At 39.2% G+C, this 12,989-nt stretch overlaps 1 protein-coding gene across 4 annotated transcripts in view; it reads right to left on the bottom strand.

Moving 5' to 3' along the window:
- Window positions 1–12,989, bottom strand: part of DACH2 (dachshund family transcription factor 2) — a 553,736-nt gene that overhangs the window by 106,286 nt on the left and 434,461 nt on the right. For all 4 annotated transcript variants that reach the window (XM_019536472.1, XM_019536475.1, XM_019536474.1 and 1 more), the window contains 2 exons: window positions 7,232–7,387; window positions 724–896 (listed from right to left, as the gene is read on the bottom strand). In XM_019536472.1, coding sequence (XP_019392017.1) covers window positions 724–896; window positions 7,232–7,387 — 329 coding nt within the window. The remainder of the gene's footprint in view (window positions 1–723; window positions 897–7,231; window positions 7,388–12,989) is intronic.

The raw sequence follows: 12,989 nt of genomic DNA on the forward strand, positions 1-12,989 counted from the left end.
TTTTGCTCAAGTAAAAATGTGATACAAGTTGTCTAAAATTCTAGGAAAAAAAGGTGGCATTGCAGTACAAACACTTTTTCAGCAAATCCACAATACTGATCCATCACACACCTATTTCTAATCTCCTTCCATGCTGAGAATCTATTCTCAACTTTTAAATGTAGTTCTGATATAGCAGTCACTCTTACAATTCTTATTACCAATTCTTTTCTAATAATAATACGAGTCTTTATCAGAAGCTTTTTGAAAGTCTATATATATTGTACCTAAACATTTAGAAAAAGAAGGTTTCTATTACATCCATTACGGTGCTTTTAATTATTTCCTCCGCTTTTATCCAAATGCTAATCAAGATTCACTGCAGCTGAATTCTTAGAATCACCCACGCATCACCCACAACACAAAACAAAGGTTAGTTTTTAAACATTTTCAAATAGCCTTTGTATTATCATGTGCAACAGTGTCTACCCTCCAACCTCTGATATGTGGGAGTGTCTATTTTTAATGACATTTAGTACTTGCACCACTAGTACAGTTACTTTTTCTTTAAATTATTAGTTGTGTTCATCAGTATTTATTCATATTCCAGTAGCCCCATGACTCCCATGAGGAACTGTGCAGCCAGTGTACTATATGCTGTACAAACAAATAGCTACTCATGCCATTTGTGAATCTGTTTCTTATAAATAATAATTGATTTTAAGTTCGATATTAACCTCTTACCTTTATAACAGATGCGCCTGCTCTGGAAAGAGGACTATGCATCTGGGCTGCAGCAGCCATGTTAGCTATAGTATTGAGGTGATTCATTTGATTCATTGCCATTGCAACGGAAGCAGGAGGTAGGCTGACAGGGAGAAGGGGGTGGGGCATCATCATAAATGGCAGATCTATCCCTAAAAGAGATGGTCGTTGGTTATTCTCAATTCATAATCCAACACTTTATTTCAATAGCAAGAATGGCATACTGCAGGAATAGCAACTAGTTTACGTTGATATTAAGAGTTAACTATTCACATTATTAATGTAATAGGGTAATTCAAAAATAATTAGAAAGTCATACAAAGAGTGTCTCATGCCTAATGGTATTTATATTTTAAAAGCTTACTTAAGAACTGTATTAATGAAAGAAAAATCCAGTTGCCAAGTAAAAGTCAAAGCGCATACATGCAAGCTCAATATCTCTTTCGTCGGTAGTTGTAAAAATCCACAAGAAATGCAGATACTTGTACAAATATATTCAAACAGTTCAATGGGAATATGTTAAATAATACAGTCTATTCTTTCAATGTGCATACTTAACTTCTATACATATTTTTAATTGTTACACATATGCAACATTTTGAGAATTGTGTGTAGGGGTCTACCCAAGTAGAGGAGGTGGTCATCTGATTTTGCAGGCAGATTGCAGAGACAGCTGCAATTTTCGTGGGATTATCATGGTGCACCCACCACATTTCTAATTGGCCAAGGGGGCCCAGTGGCCCCACACCCCACTGTCGATTGATGGAGAGGTCTATCCATCATACAGCCCCACCCGTTGTCACTGACTGGTTATAAGGCTGTCTGTCATGCAGCCCCACCCCTTGCCATTGTTTGGTGGAGAAGTGTGGGACACCATATAAGGCAGTCTTCTCAGCCAATCAGCAGTAAGAGCAGGGTTGGCAGCCATCTTGCCTGCTTGCCTTTGTACCAGCAGCACCTTTCATGTTGGGCTTCACAGCTGGGAGGACTGCTGGCTTTCACTGAGGAGACAGCATTTTAAGTATGCTTTTTCCCCTGCAGATTTTGGGGAGATCACCTGATTATGCAATTTCTGCAGGTCCCTAATTATTTAAGAGGTGTATGAAAATTAGTATTCCTCTAAAAGATGAATACAAGATGAGAGATGAATCTGTGAATTAAATGTGCAAAGTTGTAACTTTAGATATAAATTATTCCCACATAAAGGCCCTGATTATTATTTAAACAAAGGATGCTTCACACTATATGGCAGCATAAAGCCACCTAAAAAGGAGTAATTAACAAGATTTTCTCACATATAACACTGCCTTTTTCCCTTAAAAATGGTCAGCCATAGCCCTCCCTCCCCCCCTGCCATTGGGGTGCATGTTTTAAGCAGGGAAGCCATTTTATCTGCCGAAAAAGAAGTGCATTTGGACACACAGTGCCTGCCACAATGATGGCTGTCACTTGTATCAGGCTCAAAAGATGAAGGGATGGAGTCTTGTGCTAACTTTCTGATTGCTGTAGCTTTTGGCTGAGCACTGTATCTTGTACTGAAGCAGCAAATGAGCTCTTCGTAGTATCTGAATGAGGCATGTGATGTGGAAACAAAATGTAATTTACAGGAACTTATATAAAGAAGTACTTACAGAATGGTACTAACAATCTTGGTACTGCCTTTGCAAGGGCATGAGACCTAGCCTTGTGTGACAGAGTAATTCCTCCTGGAAACAGAGAGTGTTCAGAAAGTGTGGCATCCCAAGAGACAGCCTGCCACACTAGGAAGTTCCTGTTGCCAGTCCTGACACTGGAAACATCTTTTTTCACATTTTGCCATCCAAAAACAAGGTGCATCTTATATGAGAAAAATTGGTACATGACATTTATAAACCCATACTAAAACTCTTTAAATTGCCACTGGTCCAAAGTGTTCCCTTAACATGCTTCTGTGCTGAATCACATTAACAACTGATCACCTAGGGTACCTACACACATGCAAAGGCTGTTCCAATACATTGTAATTACAATGCGTTGGAGCAGACTCAATTAATCAAGTTTGCTGTAGTGTGGTAATTACTGTGCTCTAGCAGACTGCAGATTCATGTGTATCAGCATTCCTGCACTGAAAAATGGTGGGAGGGGTGCTTTAACCAAAGTTCATTCAATGAGCTTTAGTTAAAGCACCCCCACTGCCATTTTTCAGAGCAGGGATAAGGACGCTAATACTTGTGACACTCTGGGCACTTTAATTAGAGCAGATTTTTGGAGCTGCTCCAATTAAGGTGTCCCCCCGACCCTGGCTTCCCAGAGCGTGTCTATAAAACACCTTGTTTTCAGGAAAATTTCTCACACTTAGGTAGCACAAACAAGCTAAACAACTAAGGAAATTTTAAGTGCTCTAGCTTTTAGTAAAGCCTTAACTCAGGAGGGATTACCTGTTCCCGTCTACTTTTGGACATCCACACTGACTGTCTCAAGAAAACTAGGACAGTTTCTGCCACTAATAAGACTTTTTACTACGTATAACTTCCTGCAAAGGGAATTTAGGCAGAGCAGGCAATTTCATCACAAACCTTAAGCAAAAACATGAAAAAGACATGATTATATAGCTAGTCATAATTATAACGCCCATATATAATGAAGGTGTATTTGCTTTAGGAATCCTTTATTTATAAAATGGTTCCTGTCAATATTAATCAGGAAGGGTAACAAGACAGAGCCCATGGGCATCTCCCTTAACTTCAAACTATCCTGAAAATTCCTTTCAGCACTTACATATGTAAGTAGGAACCTACTTAATTTGCTGATTTTGCCGAACTGTCTGCTAAATCAATAACAACAACAAAAACTTAATAAAAATAAAATGCCAGTGGTCCTCACTGTCAGGAGGGGAAAGCACCAGCTGGCAGGGGGACAGGAAGGGCATCAGAAAAGATGGCCACTACCCCCTCATCCCTACACCTGAGATCTCTCTGCCAATCAATGCCAAGGGGTGGTGCCACATGAAGGGCAGCCAGTAATCAAGATGGCAGCTGCCCCCTCATACCTCCGAGGCCCCTCCAACAATCAGCATTGAATGGCAGGACTGCAAAGTGTCAGCCAGCAATTAAGATGGTGGCCACCCCTTTGTCCCTCCTCCTCCCAGGCCTCTCCAGCAATCGGTATTGAGGGGTAGGGCTGCAGCAAAATGATTGGGAAACTAGAATTTTATGTCGTGATAAATCCATGAAAATTGGTAAGTACCCCTGTGATTTAGGTATAGCCCTATACAATAAGCTGCTGTTCCACTGTATCTCTCCCATAGCAACCCAGCAATCTCTCCTTGCACTACAGAGTTCAAAAACTCCCAAACACCATCTGTCCACATTGAGTTGTATTGTATATCTACTTAAAGTCCAATTGACATGCAAACTAAATGCAAACTGCAAACAGAATTTAACAGAACATCCCCAATTTTAAGACACAATCGATCAAGCATTACAGAGGCCTATGAAGGAAATACATCTTACACTTGCAAGTCATGAGACATAACATTTGATATTCAGTAAACCCTGTAACAGCCTATAGACAACTGCCTAGCATAAAAGATACTGAAAAGTATCTTGAAGGATTACCTAAACAGAGAAGGATAGAATGTCCCCATATGTATAACATGTGCAGATTCTCAGTTACGTAAGTCTGCCTATTCCCAAGATACAGAACATAAAATTAAAGATTTTTTTATGATATACAAGTTAAGCAATGTGTGGTCTACTTAATCAGATGGCAGAATTACCCAGAGATTTTAACTTTTTTGTGAATGAGGCCAAGTACTTATTATAGGGAATATTCAGTCTTGGGTTCTCTACTGAAAATTGTGGCTCTACATTCATACTGATAGAGATATTTCTTCCTAAATTTTTTTTAAAAAAAAAACTAGATCTTTCATGTGTTTTTGGAAAGTAATATCTATAAACCAACTTATCAATCTCAGATAAAGAAATAAGAATGAGCAAATCAAATTTTTTTTAAAATCACAAACCTTTTCCCATTCCTTTACCCACTTCTTCCCACAATTTTCCAAAATCCACAATTTTCTATTCCTTTAACTTACATTTGTTTAATATTGTTATCTGGGCAGTAATATAATACCCTATAAAATATTTCTACCCACATTCTCTGCTGTAATAATCCCACAGAACTCAATAGAGTTAGGCCAGCAGAGAATTTGCGCCACAGTCTTCACACTTAGAGTAGATTTTTATAACTCTTAATCCAAGAGATTTGAGAGACCATGGAAGAAGAGAAGATCCATAATTTTTATATCACCATCACATTTATCTAAATAAAGGCTTTAAGACATAGACACTGAATACATTTATAATGTTTTAGTAGTGCCTACTAAGTTTCAGGCTAAATTTCCTTCATTAATTTTAAAGTAGCAAAAATAAGATTGCATACTGTATACTGATCATCTAAAACACAAGATTTATATTGTTTTAGGGAGGTTTGAGTTAGCAATAAAAGAAAACATTTCAGTTCATGAAGTAAGAAAATATTATGAGAGTGTGTCTAAACAGAAAATTAATCAAGGCTGTTAGCTGATTCACAGCTTGCTGGCACAAATTCATTTAAAGGTACCATGGGATCTAATCCCCAATCCCAACAGCCATGCCTCCTGCCCTGCCATATGTACATGGTAGGAGGTACAATTTGGGGATCAAATTCCAATCAGGTTCTTTCTACTTTCCAGTGCAGGGGTAGCCCAGGATCATGATCCCAAGCTTCCTTTGCACCAGCAAGTTGAAAGCCAGGTGCCTACAGCCCGAGGCCTTGAATCTGCCCCTGTGCAATTCCAAGGCCAGGACTGATGATCAGCTGATTTTTGGCCACAACCTCAGCCCCTCCTGGGGCCAGTACAAGACTGTGGGGCAGTGATTGTTAGCCCCAGGCCTGGGGCAGTCCCACACATGCCAAATGTTCAATTAAGACACTACGCAAACCAACCTCAAAAATGTTTTTACTTTTTTGTGAAATGTTTTTATGGCTGGTTTGCCATTTCATGACACCTTACATAGGGTGCAATGAACACTTTAATTGAGGCATAAATGTAACATATAGAGAGGCCAAGAGTTGGGTGTACCCACGTTAAGTCACTAGTTCTCTATTCTAATTCAGTACAAATGCAAAACAGTGTTAAACAGGTCTCACGGTATATCTGCACCAGGTTGGCAATGTCTCAGCAAAGACCCCTTTGAGCATACCCTGCTTTCTCAATCCCACTCCAAGGCAGCACGTCTTGATATACACTGATGAGGCTATTCCAAAGTGGTCTCTAACAGCTCTCTCTCTGAAGTGTGCCAGAAACCAAGATATTGAGAGCAATGGCAAAAGGACATCCCAGGACATTTCTACTGGTGTATTTCCAGGTTTGGCATATGCATGCCAGAGCAAACAGGTAGGCAAGTTTAGGAATGCTGCAACCAGGTGCTGCTGCAGTAGTGCAATCACACTGGTTCCTGTACATGTGTGGGGATGCCCTGACATGCTGTAATTAGAGTGCATCAGAGCAGACTCAATTAATCAAGTGCTAATTAGCATGCTCCAGCAGACATGATTAATCGAGCCTGCTCCAACACGCTCTAATTACAGTGTGTCAGAGCAGCATCCCCACATGTGTACAGGCACCAATACGACTACACTAGGGCAGCAGCCCCCGGCTGGAGCATTCCTAAGTTGGCCTACCTGTTTGTTCTAGCATGCATATGCCAAACCTGGAAATATAGCAGTAGAAATGTCCTGGGATGTCCTTTTGCCACTGCTCTCTATATCTTGTTTTCTGGCATGCTAATTAGCATGCTCCAGCAGCCTTCACTTCTTATGTATTCACTGTCCCCACGCTTTGCATTTCAAAATCGTGGGAGAGGTGTTGTAACTCAAGCTAGTCAAATGAGCTTTAAAGCATCTCCGCCACCATTTTGAAACAAGGACGCTGAATACATGAGACGCTGTGGGCATTTTTTTTTTTTTTAAGAGATGCTCTCAGAGCCGTTCTAATTAACGCGCCCCCCCTCCCCACTCCTATGGAGCATGTGTAAAGATGCCTAGTGTCTCCATCAAATACTCATTTTGCTAACTTGAGTGTTAAATTGACAAAGGTGGGAACACATATATTATCCTAACATTTCCATTCCTCCTTGCCCAAGAGAAGAGGAAGAACAGACTTGTGCTGATTTCCTCTCTTCTTGCTTCCTAAGGAAAGGGTGCATGTTGGCTCTAACAGTTCAGTTCAGTTTAATGAAGCTGTCACATTTGGGGGGTGCATGCCTTATTGTTTTCTTAGATGCCAGAGTTCATCTATGACATGTTTCTAAATTCTTCTAATGTCTTATATGTTACCACACTGCATTTATTATTTAGCAACTGCTTATAGATTGTTCATCCTTCATAGCCAAACACTATGAGCACAAAAGAAAGCATCTAAAAATGTATTTATTTCTTTTCTTTATAAGGGCATTATACGTACTGTTAGTGAGTAGGTGATTTTGCTGGAGAGGACTGAGGGGATGTGCACTTCCGAGGCTGGACTGCCCTGACAGTGTGGCATGACCAACACCATGCTGTGATCCTGTTGTAATAGGAGACTGAAGTTTCTCTTTATCCCAGGAAGACTCACTCCCACCTGAAAATAGAAAATTATACAAAGAGATTGTAAATACCATTTTTTTCTTGACCAGGTGTTGCGGGATTTACTGAAACTGGTTTAATTGTCCAAAATTGTTTACATTTCAAATTTTATTTTAGAATACATTGTACCTGACTGAGGATGTAGCATCAAAAAGGCACCTAAAAAAGTAATTCTGTAAACAGCAACAAGGACAAATGAGAACTAGAAAATTCCATCATAATCCACCTCAAACCATACCAATTTCTGGAAATAGGGAAAGCTAAATGTTTAGGGCCACAAAGACCCAAGAAGAAAAGGCACACAATTAGGGATATAGGACTGAAAGAGATCTTCTGGGCGATCATGCCCATTTGCTACTGTCACAGGCAAGCACGTCAAGTTCTAACTGAAAAACATCACAGAACCTTACTACACTGCCCCTAGTCCAGTATGGACCGATCCTGAAGAAATGAAATGGTTATGCTCAGCTAATATCAACTACCATGCTGGATCAAAAACAAAAAGAATTATTAACCATTATATATGTATATATTTAGAAGAGCTAGGGGAGTACTATGTTTCAAATTGGACTAAAAAAATTAAATAATGATGGTGCCACCTAGTACGGATCTACCAAGGTGGGAAAACGTATGCAAAGATTTGAAGTAACTTGCTTTGGGCCACAGAAGGCATCAGTTTAGTATCAGGATTAGAATTTAGTAGCTCTTCACTCCTAGACCTGTGCATGGAAAACCAGAAAGAAGTTTGTTTAAATGCTAACTTCAGGCCATGCTGAAAAGAGTCCAAGGCTGAGCTTGGTGAGCGTCAATTCTGAGGCACTTAAGTCTAGCATTTAGATAAATTGGTGTTCATAGTAATTAATGTCTAAGGCAGAAAACAAAGTATGTCAGATCAAGCAGTGTAATACTAACTTCTTTAGTGTTCTTAAAAGATCTTATTTCATACTGGCTTTTAGCAATCCCTATACAACTATAGCAGGCACACGTACAATCAGATATGCCTATTAAACAGTTAGGTAGACCAGGGTAGTACATATTCTGAAATGAGTCCAGTGCACAAAACAAAATGCTAAAGATGGGTATTTTTAAGAAGCTGACTATTTCTGGGACAGAAAAGACCAAGAGAGTAATCTAGGTACTATCCTTATCCCCAGGTGCCAAATGTTTAAATTTAATTAGAGAATAGCATTTAAATGCGTATCTGTGGTATTGACATTGTCTAGACTTTATTAACTGGAATTTCAATTAGAATCAGTAATACACTGTTATGATGCAATGGACAGAGGCAGCAGACAAGAAAATGTGTTTTAATTGAAGATGAAAGCAACAGCATAAAAACATTCAACATTCTTTATGATAACATTCAGCTAATAAACATGATTAATATCACCAAATGCAAAAGTTTGAAAGATCAATGATTGAGCAAAAAGGAAATCACTCCATCATTTTAACACTATGTCCAAGCTATGAATTACTTTCCATTACAGATTTGCAATTTGTAAAATAATGAGCAACACATTGACAAAAAGATACATTTACATAGCACTAAATTATGCCATATGATATGATATAATATGGCATAATTACAGCAGTGCTCAGTTGCACTGCTACAGTTACGGTTGTGTCAGCAGTTCCATTATAAATTTAATATACTGTATACTGCCGATTTCAAATCATATCTGACTAAAACACCAGTTATTCACATGTGAAGATTCTGAAGTACAGCCATTATCATTTGATATAATATTCCTTGAGCTAAATCCAGAAGTGAAAAAAAAGATTATCAAAGAAAACCTTTTAAGAACTGATTTTACTAAATGAATGGTAACATTTTTTAGACACTTTTCAGTAAGTTTTATTCCAATGTCTAAATTAAAGCATACATGAGATTTTCGAAGTTCAGCTTATATGTGCCTAAGACTTTTACTGACTCTAGATTTTACCTGATGCTTAGGGCTACTTGCAGACATGAAACCCCGCCCACCCCCCAAAAAACCAGAGTGTATCGGAAGAGGAAGCATGTTAGTTCTACCTGGTTCCGTAGTGTCTGTATAGATCAGGCACTTCAATGGGGCTTTTTGGAACTTTTAATCTAAAGCTAAGTCAATCAGCTACTAGATAAAAGCACCAAAAAGTCCTGCTGATGCGCCTGATCTATACAGATGTTGGCTGAGCCAGGTCAAACTAACGTGATACCTCTTCTGGGCATGCGCTGTACTTGGTCCAGGGCCACACCAAGCTTAAAGTAAAATGCCATTTTGGTGTTTTTTTTCATGTCTGCAAACAGACTGTGTTTAAAACTAGATTTTTCTTTTATCCTTCCACATTTTTGTGAGGTATTATACTATCAAGCAGAAAAATCACAATAGTCTATTTGGCTAGAAACTTTCATTTAATAAAATAGATGGCCCAATCTGAAAAGACTTTCACACGGACTTTTCTTTACAAGCAGTGATTAGTTCCACTGGGATTATTGGTGCATAAATGTTCCTAGAAGCAAACCCAAGACAATTTTCAAGCCACTTTCTTGTGAAGCTAAAGTCATTAACTTTAATGCCCATTTAAACTAAAAATCTGGTCCACTGCCTTTGAAGTCTAAAGGCTCCCAGAAACCCTTCTAGGTAGCCAAGGACTGTGATCCTTATTTTCTAGGTGGAGAGCCAATGCACAAGGGGCTAAATAATTTGCCTAAAGTCATATAGAAAGTCTATGGCACAGCAAATACATGAATCCAGATCTCCAAACCCTAGGCTATTTCCCTAATCAATGGACCACCCTTCTACAGAAAAAGGGGCGAAGATCAATAAAATCCCCTTGTCCATACATATTCGATTAGCAGCCACACCAGCATAAGTTATAATATAGTTTATTCCCTAGTACAGTAGCCATTGCAACTTCTCTTCACTCACCACCACTCCTCCCTGGAAGGAAAAAAAAAGTCCTGCTGAATGTCTCCTGAAACAACAATAACAGTGCATGCTAAATTAAATTCAGCATATGGCCCATGACTTTTACATGGCTCAGCACATATAGATCAGCACATATGGGTGTGGTTTTTAAAGGGCATGAACAATTTACCATCTGGTAAAGAGGTGTGGGATTTTTCACCTGTCATCTATACTATGGTCACTGCCCATGCACACACACTTACCCCATATAAAAGGAAACTAAACCATAATTATGTACTCCTCTTTCTTTGAAGGCTAAAGTGTTGCTGTTTATATTTCACTTACCATAGCATAAGAGTATCCACACAGGTAATTATCACAGAGCAATTGATGCAACATAAACCACACTTACTTTGGCTTATAGGTCCATACCATTAGAAAATTTGGAAAGAATGACAAAGGAGAGGAAATGCCTGTAAAGACCTAGCAAGAGCAGTGTTGCCATTATAAGCAGACAATATTTCTTTCCAAAAAACCACTATTGACTTAAGAAAGAACCTAAACAAACAGAGGAAAAGAATGAAAGTAATGAAGCAAATGAGAGATATATTCTTGGTATATGCTGATTAATTAGTGAGGGCATATGGTCTATGCCCCTGAAGTGTAAGGCTATGTAGCAGCTTGAGCAAGCCACAGATAAGGTTAATAAATACCTGAAAGCAGTAACAGTTAAGGACATCATAAGTTTGCAAAAACTGGACCAAAGTACTATCTTGGTAGTAGCAGAAGACTGGGACTCTGTGGGAGAGAAGAAAATAAACCTATGCCACAGGAAAGTCAGTCCCAGGAGACCCAAGTTAGTCTAACAGTCCAATGACTAAGACAAAAGGTAAGCCAGTTGGATGGGATGAAGAAGGGAAACTTGAAAGGCAGATCAATAACAACGGAGTTCTGGGAAAAATTCCAAATCTCATATCGCAACATTGCAGGACCTGAAGAGTTGAAACACAAGCTGTGGTACAGTTGGCAAAACTAAAGAAATATATAGAGAAATAAAAATATAACCAGAAACAAAACAAATTGTGTATGACTGACCAGATTAAATGTTTCAGATAGCTGGAGCAGAAGAACACAATAACAAATGAACAAAGTATGACTGATTTTTGGAAAGAACTCTAGGAAGGGAAGGCACCACATAACCTCCTGGCAAAATGTACATAAAAAATGAAGTGATGCAGATTACAGATGAGGATGTACAAAGTAGACTAAGAAAATTATTTAATTGGGAAATACCAGGGAGAGATAGAGCACACTATTGTTGGTTAAAAGAACTTGATTTACAACTTTAATTCAGAATTCTTCTACAAGGAAACAGTGGAAATAGGTACATCTAAATGGATTTCAGAAGGACTGTGCTAATTAAAGAGACAGGTAAGGAAATAGCTGAGGCTCAAATCTTAAGGGTTAGGGACAGGAATTACACATAAACCACTTTAAGTCATCAGAAACTGGTTTAAACCTGTAACAAAATAGAAGTTCAGCACATATAAACCAGTTTCATAATGACTGAAGCTGGTTTTAGATAAACCTGGCTGAATGTAGTATCAGACTTAACTAATTTGGGTCAAACCGGGTTATGAAACTTCTGTCCTAGACTCCTTCCTGATTTAAGTTAAATCAGAGTCCCCTAGCATCCCAGCATGCTTTCCATCCCTGGGCTGAGCTGTCTGCTCCAGCAGAGAAAGGTTGGGGGTGGGAAGGATAGGAGAGGCAGGGACTGCTCCCTCTAAGCAAAAACCAGCTGGGGTCTGGGGCCAGGGAGGGGGGTAAACCCCACCTTTCCCTGAGTACAGAGCTGCCCTGCCCTGCTAAACTTACTACTGGATGCGACTGTGGACTACAAATCCCAGAGGCACCTGGAGACAGGAAGAGGAAGTGATAAGCAAATCTCAGGTGTTCTGCTGTTGTGATGTTGGACTGCAAATTCCAGAGCCCTCTGGGGCAGCAGGACCAGAAAAGGAGAAAACAACCCAGGCTGGCTACGTGCTAGAGAGCTATGCTCTAACACCCGCCAGCTTCTGGCCAGAGCCACTAAAGGTATGTGGCTGCAAAAAGTAAGTGTCTGTTCACTTGTTAGTCAGTTTAATCTCTGCATTTTAGCCTAAGCTGCAAAGACTGAATTGATTCAGCCTTGGGCTTTTTGACTCTCTGTACTGAACCAAGACCTATAGCTTGCTTCCCTATAACCTAGAAATTCCTTCCTTGGAATAATTAGCAAAAAAAGTTTTGGTATGTTAAAAACAATGAGCCCTTTAGAGAAAAAAAAGAGATATCAAAAAAGATTTATGAGCTAAGGATCATCAGAAGGTAGACCAAGCTACATGCAGATACCACAAGATAGTGAAAGACCCCCTATGTATATCAGATAGGTTAAGGATAAGTATAAGTATATGATAATCCATTTTTATGAAGTTTATAAGAGAATGAAAATCAGTGGAAGTTCACTCACTGCTGGTAGAATACATCAAAAGTACCATAAAAAGCATGTACTGTACCTGAATTACAAGAGTAAATATAAAAGGAGGTAAAAGTGCAACATTGGATTTTCAAAGGTGGATTTTCAAAGGGATCGTGTTGACAAAAGGGGCAGAGGTGTAGCTCTCTATGTGAAGGAAAGCTACATGTCCCTGCAAGCTGATGTTGGCGACC

This window comes from Crocodylus porosus, unplaced genomic scaffold (genome assembly GCF_001723895.1).
Source record: "Crocodylus porosus isolate Cpor-Errol unplaced genomic scaffold, CroPor_comp1, whole genome shotgun sequence".
In the NCBI taxonomy this organism is placed as follows: domain Eukaryota; kingdom Metazoa; phylum Chordata; order Crocodylia; family Crocodylidae; genus Crocodylus; species Crocodylus porosus.